General features: G+C 36.1%; 1 protein-coding gene across 2 annotated transcripts; it reads left to right on the top strand.

Annotated features, from left to right (window-relative positions):
• Positions 1–2,943: 2,943 nt before the first annotated feature.
• LOC126608397 (nucleotide-sugar uncharacterized transporter 1-like) lies at positions 2,944–8,428 on the top strand. 2 transcript variants are annotated; one of them, XM_050276275.1, is made up of 7 exons: positions 2,944–3,350; positions 4,989–5,140; positions 5,247–5,452; positions 5,615–5,652; positions 6,421–6,502; positions 6,581–6,751; positions 7,863–8,428. In XM_050276275.1, exons 1-7 carry the CDS (start codon positions 3,278–3,280, stop codon positions 8,125–8,127), a joined length of 987 nt encoding a protein of 328 aa, XP_050132232.1. In that variant the 5' UTR covers positions 2,944–3,277; the 3' UTR covers positions 8,128–8,428. The 2 variants fall into 2 exon arrangements, with proteins under 2 accessions (XP_050132232.1, XP_050132231.1); XM_050276274.1 differs by having other exon boundaries at positions 2,947–3,350; positions 5,559–5,652; positions 6,336–6,502.
• Positions 8,429–8,920: the final 492 nt, after the last annotated feature.

Genomic DNA, 8,920 nt, shown 5'->3' with positions numbered 1-8,920 from the left:
GAGGGAAACTCTTCCGGGTCCTTGACGGTATAACGTTGACAGGTACTCAGTAGTTTCTGGATTGGTCAAGTATGGTACAAACAACCTTAAATATGGAGAGAGGGAGAGAGAGAGAACGTGAGGGGGGGGAGAAGGAGGTTTTTGTTTTTGGTTTTTTTTTCTTTTTTAAAATTTTAAATATTAGAGATATTTTAACATCACCTGTAGGTGAGGCTTCAACAAAAAAAAAGTAAAATTTGGACCTGTGAAATTACATTATTGCCCATCATTTTTTTTTGTGTGATAGAAGACTAAGTTGTCTTTTCACCCTCTTTTGGTTGACAAAGAGGGTTTCATTAATTAGTAGAGATAAAGAAAAGACCCACTCACAGATCATGTTGCCAAGTCGAACCCGCCTTGTAGCATCGAGAGTCCTTGCAATGCATTTTGCCTAGAAACGAAACCATTTAGGTAAATATAACGTGCTAATGAAATTACGCGTTTTCGTACAAAGTACGGATAATAAAGGAACTATCCTAAAACAGTTGAATTTCGAAAAACGGACGACAGATTCAGAATTAGTGCGTCGAAATATGCTAATGAGGGTCCCATCCAAATTTTACAAAAAGTTAACGGTTAACCCTAAAAGTCAACCGATGTATATATTATCTAGGTCAACTCACTAATCAATATAGGCCTACTAAGCCCTACATAGTCTCTAGTAATACTGATTTTAATATTTAAGATTAATTCAATTTGGGAAGATTCGTACGTCGGATTCTCTATCAAAGGTGAGGTCCACAACCCTACACAAGTCAATCTGGAACATCCACCTATGGATTTTTGATCCATAACTTCCCAAAGTCCACACTATGGTTCCAGAATAACATACTAAAACTTCTTTACAATCCAACGGTTAGATCTCCGCCAATCGCAAATTCAAGTAGCTGTCAACGTTAGATTTTACAAACTTTAGAAATTCAATTTGGGAAGATTTGTACGTCGGATTCTCGATCCATAAGTTCCTAATGTCCATAAATATTACGTACTATCACGTAGTAAAGTTTGGTGTCGATCCAACTGTCGAATCATCCATTTATATAATAACCAAGTGGCAGCCAACTAGGCGGTCCATTACGAAACTATATTAAAACATCAGGATTTCAATAAACGGATGTCAATTATGGAATCGGGTCTTCAAATTAGCCTATGATGGTTAGGTGGGGTCTAGGCCTATGCGTCGCCACACGAGGCGGCTGGCTGCCCTAACTCGCCGGAAAAATCAACTATTTCCAAAAATTACTAAATTTCATAAAAATGAAGATCTTAATGAGTAGAGCAAGTTTTATACCTGTGGCCAAGTCCAATTGGGCCAGAAAAATCTTTAATTTCACTCGAACTCGCCAGAAACCCTAGAAATGGGTGGCTTCGATTCGTCACCTTCGATGCTCTACCACACTCAAACCTGTTTGAGCTTTGTTCTTAACTTCTAAAGGAATGTTTTGGTGGTGGTAATTGAATGAAATCGTTTAAGAATTGGTGGATCTTGGGCAAGGGTTTCTGCAGCACCCACGGGTTCAAACTTGGTGAAATCGTAACCAATTCTTGTCGATTTTGACTAGAATGGGATGATGGGATGAGGTTTAGTGGTGATGGAAGGGTGAGGAAAGCCGGAAAAATGGATGGAAAACCGTCGGGAAAGTCGCCGGAACTCAAGTCGGGTAGCGAGTCTTCAAAGGGATCCAATTCCATCTTTTTTTATTTTCTCTCATTTCCCCTCCCTTCCCTTGTTTCTGAGTGCGCAGCCCCCCAATCCCTCATTTTCACTCATCTCCCTTTCATACAGCCATCCATCACTCTCCTTTCTTTTCTTTCCTTTCATCTCAGCCACACACGTGGCACATCACATTGCTCCAGAACATCTGGAGCCTTCTAGAGTGAAGGTTAAATTTACTAAAATATCCTCAACTTTAAACGTTAGTAACTCCTTCGTTATAGCTCCAAATTACGTTCCGTTTATGCTCACGCGCTCGTATCGACGAGTACTACGCAAATATGCTAAAAGAACAAGTCATACATCTTTCTAAATAATGGTAAGCGATAGTCAAAATCCTTGCCTCTAAGTTTCATCAATTCACACTTTTAAAATTTATATTATCATAAAATTAGAGACGGGTTGTCACATTAATAATATAATTAAATAAATAAAAAATAATAAACTACCACTGTTTTAAATCTCATAAATATAATATCAGAAACTTTAAACTCCTTTCCTTTTTAAAAAATCTCTACATTAAACATTGAAAGCGTAAAATTTAGTCATCCAAAAACTTTAATTTTGAGTAGAGTGAAAAAGAAATCGATGGTGGTTAAACTCACACTAGAATGCATACTCTATAGACATAATTATTATCCGTCATTACATCCATTTGTCCACAAATATTTTTTTTGAGTATATCGATATTTTTTATACTAAGGGCAGAGGGAGTTCGGCAATGCCACATAATGGGCAGCCTAATTTGATATCAAATTCACTATCTACAAAATTCAAATATAAAATCTCTCATTTCTAAATGAAGAGGAATACTCTCAAATAGTACTACTGACTAGTGCCCACAAACTTTTTTTAAACCTAACTCACATTTTTATTTTATTTTTAAATATTGTTGAGATAAAGTCACATTCGTTGATAGACAAATTTTCCCTTATGACAAAACGAAAAAAAAACATAATAAACAGTGCTAAGCTGTCGGTACTCTGGAGTAGGATGTACGCGTGATTTCTTCAATCTCTTTTTGCTTTTGTTTTCTTTTTCTCAGTCTCTCTCACGGACAGACAACCTCAAATTTCCGCCATCACCGCTGTCCACTGTACACACGTCTTTCTCCTCCTGTCTCACAAATGGATTTCCCTTTTCGCCATTTCATGAAGGAGTGGGATTCTCTTTCTTTTTTTTTTTTTTTCTTCTCCTTCTCTTTTACTATTTGAACAATTAAAGTTAATTTACGTTAATATGTTAAATTAATTTTATGTAGAAAGAGAAAGATAAAATTAAAAAGGTAAGAGGAAGAAAGGAAAGGGACAGAATCCTATTTCTTTCTTAAATCCTTGTCTTTCTCTCTCTTCCAACTCAAAACTTAGTACTCCTGCTGTGCTGCTGACCAGGCCCTGCTCTCTCTCTCTCTCTTCTAGCTTTCTCCTTTCTCTATCTAGAAACCCAAAAATAGAGCCGTTGCCATTGTTGCTGAGAGAGAGGGAGTGAAAGAAATCGAAAGGTTAATGCTTTGTATCCATAAAAATGTTAAATTTCTTTCTAAGGAAAGGCGTTAGGAAGATTCTCAAGCGCAAGGATAGTGATGCTGGTGAAAGAGGTATCGTTTGCCACTTCTACTTACAAATTCCAATCTCACTGCAGCAGCTAGCTTGAAAGAAATTATTTTGGTTTGAATTTTTTTGAAATGTGGACCCTTTCGGGGTTTTTACCTCACATTTTTGCCCATTTGGGTAATTGTATTTTCATCCAATAAGCTACGAATGAAGGGTTTGTTGATCTGGGTTTTCTCACAAATTTTGTGGCTTTCGTTTTTGTGAGTCATAATTTTGTTGAATTCAGTTTTAAGGTTTAAACATGTTGCTTGTGAGTTTTGCTATTTTTGTTTGCAGATTCTAATATCTGTCTGCGTATTCATTGCATTGACTGATTTGCGTGAGCTATTTGTTAAAAATCTCCTTATTCATGTAGTTTATACTTATATTGCAGTTTGGTTAAAACGAGTGAATAAATTTTTGGATTAAGTACCCCGACACTTGAAGTGTTATTTCAAATTGATTTTAACCTTTTTCCCAATAAGCTTCCAATTTATTGAAAATATCACATTTGTTAAGCCGTAGATAAAAAACTGTTAAATTAACTAGGGTTACTTTGTCTCCAAAATCGATAGAAAGTCATGGAAGCATAGCCTCAGCCAACTAACGGTCACCACCACCCTCATTATGCCATCACCTCCAAACCCAAGGCAAAACCACTAACTCCATCCTACAACTCAAGCCGTCAACATTAGGAAGAAGGTCATGGAGGTTGCTGAAATGGTATGGACTACCATGATCTGGCCGGCACCTTCTTCACTGCCCACAATGAAGAATTGAAAGCTTTACAAGCCGAGAATCGATGTACAAAAAAAACATATGAGCAGAAATAAGCTCCTTGAAACCCTATCCGAATTCTTATCCCTTCCTTTATTAGAAGATTGCATTCCTGATGTAATTTTAATTTGAATTCATTTTCGATTCAATTCAATACTTGTTTATCATTGGATTCCATATTATATAATTTATGTTTGAAATATAGATTTTGAGACAACGAATATTAATGTTGACCATGATATACCCAATTGGTGGATTTTCAACACAATTAACTGGGGCTTAACGGTGTGACATTTTCAATAAGTTTGGTGCTTGTTTGAAATGTTTAAAAAGGTTGAGATCAATTTAGAATGACACTAAAAGGTTGGGGGATTTTAGGTACTTAATTCTAAATTTTTTTTTTATGCTTAGCTATTTTGTTTGTTTGTTTGTTTTTTTTTTTGTTGAACAAAATATATAATTTTATTTATTTATTGGCTCGGATATTTACATTTTGATTTGTTTTTCCCGAGTGTCCAATTTTTGATTTGTTGAACAAAATTATATTATCTCGTTTCCAGTCTTAATGAATTCATGTATATGATAGTCATTTCTTACTGAGCTGAAATGTGCATATGGATATTTATTATAAATGACCATCATATACATTATCTGTATGTTGAGTAAAACAAAATGTATGGATTGACATTTGTTATTTTTCATAAGTAGGTATTACAGTTTGTTAAGTTCGGCCACGAGAGACAATCATTTCTTATTATTATTGGACTTTGATTCTGTAGGGAATATAACTTGGTTATACATCTCTAGTATGTTGTTGCTCATTGATATCGTTTATTTTCTTCTCTATTTTCTGTATATGAACTCAGGAAGAGCTCTAGAAGACTTGCGATCTGCTCTTTTTAATGAATTCCGCTCATCCGATGGTGCAAGGCGTCAACAACAACAGCTATGTGGCCCTGCCACTGCTCTTACCTTCAATTTTGTAATTGCCGTTGGCATAATTTTCGTGAACAAATTGGTTCGTATGCTGAACTCTCTATATTCTAATCTATCCGCATTTTGCCTGACTGGATATAAAAACAGCGGCTTTCCGGCTGGTAACTTACAATCTTGTGTTTCTTCAGGTGCTCAAAGTTGTTGGGTTCCAGTTTCCTATATTTCTCACCTTTATCCACTATGTAATAAGCTGGTTATTAATGGCCCTTCTAAATGCTCTTTCTATCCTCCCTGCATGTCCCTCAAAATCGACCCGCTCATCTACATTATTTACTCTTGGCTTTGTCATGGCTTTCTCTACTGGCCTTGCAAATGTTAGCTTGAAGTATAATAGGTGAGATGTTTCATCATTATTCTTACCTTTACCAAAGGTCATCAGAATCTGTTTCATAATTATATATATATGTTTTCAACATTGAGTTTAATATCTATTTCTTCAGTGTGGGGTTTTATCAGATGTCTAAAATTGCGGTTACGCCATCAATTGTTCTCGCAGAATTTTTGTTGTACAACAAGAGAGTTTCTTTCTCGAAGGTAGCTCCTTTCGTTTATGCCTTTAAGTGCCATGTCAATATGCAAATAAAACACAGTTTTATATTCCTGCTATTCGGGCCGAGTTATTGTTTTAGCAGACTGTAGAACACAAAGTTCCGCCACAATTCCTGTCCAGTTGCACTTGTCACTGAAAAGGTTATTCATATCTAGTTTACATGTTTTTCAAAATTCAGGTAATGTCTTCACTATCGCCAATAATTTTTTTGTTCTTCTCTCAAGACTCTGAAATGAGGAGGATGTAGACCTCACATCCAACTTGTCCCACCTATTATGAAAAAATACTATTTGGAAACTGTATTAGATTGTAAACCCGGGAATTAGCCGCTGACAGAGGTAATTTACTATATCAGTAGAAATATGCTGAGTAGATCTGTTCACCATGAGTTTATTGTTTCTTGGCACCATTTCTGCTTTACATCAGAATTTTAGATCTCTTAGAGATATGGAGGAAATCTTGCATGCATATCCCAATGCATTACTTAATTCTTACGGCCTTGATACATTAGTATGTAGGGTGCTTGTATGGGTTCCTTGCACATGGAATTGATTAATTCCCTTCTTTTTTCATTTTTTAATCATTGTTCTTCTCATACAAAATTTTATGCACATGGAATTGATTAATTCCCTTCTTTTTGTTCTAACACCTTGCTACGAAATTTCAGGTTCTAGCGCTTACAGTAGTATCGATTGGTGTTGCTGTCGCTACAGTAACTGATCTGCAATTTCATCTCTTTGGTGCTTGTATAGCATTAGCATGGATAATACCAAGTGCAGTCAACAAAATTCTTTGGTCTAGCTTGCAACAGCAGGAAAATTGGACAGCCTTAGCGTAAGTGGTGCTCCCTTCGAAACCATTAAGTTACTGGAATCTCCTTGATATTGAACTAAAATGCAAATCGTTGAACAGATTAATGTGGAAGACAACGCCAATCACTCTATTTTTCCTTGTCGCACTAATCCCTTGGTTAGATCCACCTGGTGCCCTATCTTTCAATTGGAACTTCAACAACACCTTGGCAATTCTCATGTCAGCTATTCTTGGCTTCTTGCTTCAGTGGTCAGGCGCTCTAGCACTTGGGTATGTGATATCTGTTTGTTCTTCCTGATTATCCTATTTGTGGTTTTTTGGGTCCATAGTTTAGGTCGGAAGAAGAGTTTTGACCTCCGATGTCATTAGTTTACAGTTTACGTTGGTCAGTAGCATGAGCAAACTAGTCAATTTAGTACACTGTCAGAATTGGTCACCTCTCAAATTGATTAAAAAAAAAAAAGTATAAATTGGCCTTTTGGGAAGGACATTTTTTTGAAAAAGATTAGTGTATGGAGTTATCTTTATAGTGTAAGTTGGAAGTTAGATTCGCAACCTATATACAAGGCTAAGGGTGAGGAAATGACAGCATTGCCCTTTAAAATGTATCACGTGCAAGCCATGACTTAAATTGATGGAAAATTGAATATAATAACTTCGAATCTTATTGTAGAGATGAAGTTGGAAGCTTTTAATGAACTTAAGGACTTATTATTTTGAAAAAATGGTTCAAGAACTCGATTTTCACTTGGGTAATAATTCAGGGGTCAAATTGGCAGTTTACTCTTTTATTTGTCCATTGTCTAGTGGATCAAAGCCTTTTCACTTGATTTTGGGGTCGTGTAACACCTCATGACTATCAAATCAGCCGTATCGACAACATTGCACTTGTAAAACTAGTGGACCAAGCAACAAAATTCTTGAAAGTGCATACTCTAGCTGAAAATGGGCAACAATTGGATGTTATCTTTATCAATCTTAGGCAACTACCAATGATATATAGCTAAGTGTGAGGATTAAACAACACATACCAACATAATTTTTACTACTTAAAGATTATTACCCGCACATAACAACACTAGGCTAGGACTCAATTCATTGCTCACAAGGCAATGGGCCGGGACAATTATCATAACAACACTTTGGCATGTGACCGTTATGTATATATCTGAAAACTTCAATTCTAATGATAACTGTTTCAAACATGGTCGCGTGGCATTACATTTTTTTAAAAGTTTTGTAATATGTCCTGGGGACCGCTATATGTTTGGTCATCATAATTTTGGTTTTACTTTGTGAATTTTAGCATGAAAATCTAATTTTGCTTGGTTCTGTTGGTTTTGACATGCTTGATTTTTTTTGTTTCTTTCATCTTTGGCAGGGCAACATCTGCTGTCACACATGTCGTTCTTGGTCAATTTAAAACATGCGTCATTCTTCTAGGAAACTATTACCTCTTTAGTTCCAATCCAGGCAAGACAAGCATTTCTGGGGCTTTCACAGCCATTGCCGGAATGTCCATTTACACTTACCTTAATTTGAAGCTGCAATCAAACAAAACTTTCCCTCGGCAAGCGTCTTCTTTACCAAAATCTAAAGAAAACAGCTACACCCACGTTGGAAATTATGGTTCGGAATCTGTCTAACTTATCAAGGTAGATACAAGACAAGATCTAACTCATCACTAACTTGGAGCATTGTTTCATTTGTTTGTCTTTAGATTCAAAAATTTCGATTCTGATTTTAAAGGCAAAGCTCTATCCATGCTTACCATGAATTAGAGTTTGGTGTTAGTCCGCTGATCCGGTGTTAGTCTATATTGCATTACCTGTTCCAAGGTCACATTTTGTAGATTCGATTGGGTTCTCCAACATTGTCTTGGATGCAATTGAACACTGTATATATATTAGCGAATCAAACGTTATCTTTATACTGGTTACTGCTTAATCATGTGTTTCATTTTATTCTTGTTTGATTGAAATGTTGCACTTGACGGCGTGGCTACTGGTTTTTGTGAGTCTGTTTCTGTCATTCCTTCTCAAGGGTGGAAATCAACCCCTTAAATAAAACCGAGCATGGCGATTATGTATGTAACAGGGTTTTCCTTTTACTACATCTTGGCGATGAAGTTTTCCAAACTCTTGTACCTCTCTATTCTTTTGCCAAAGCATTGGTCTGAAGTTTTAGAATTATAATTGGTGTAAGTTTGTTTGTGTGGCATTTTACAGATTAATAAGTCTGTATTGAGCCTTTGTACAGTTTTGCTTGAAAAGAGAAAATCCAGTTGTCACTTATACTACAGTCTAATGGTATTCTTTTTCACTTGTAAGTAAGAGATTTTAGTTTCGATTCTTATCAAAGGTGAATTTGAACCACATTATTATGGTTAGCCCAGTGTGAGGCTAAGCTCACTCCCTCACTCACTAGTGTAAATACTAG

Source organism: Malus sylvestris, chromosome 16 (genome assembly GCF_916048215.2).
Source record: "Malus sylvestris chromosome 16, drMalSylv7.2, whole genome shotgun sequence".
NCBI classification, from domain to species: domain Eukaryota; kingdom Viridiplantae; phylum Streptophyta; class Magnoliopsida; order Rosales; family Rosaceae; genus Malus; species Malus sylvestris.
The sequence above is the reverse complement of the archived record's forward strand: the minus strand, read 5'-3'. Positions and strand labels throughout refer to the sequence as shown.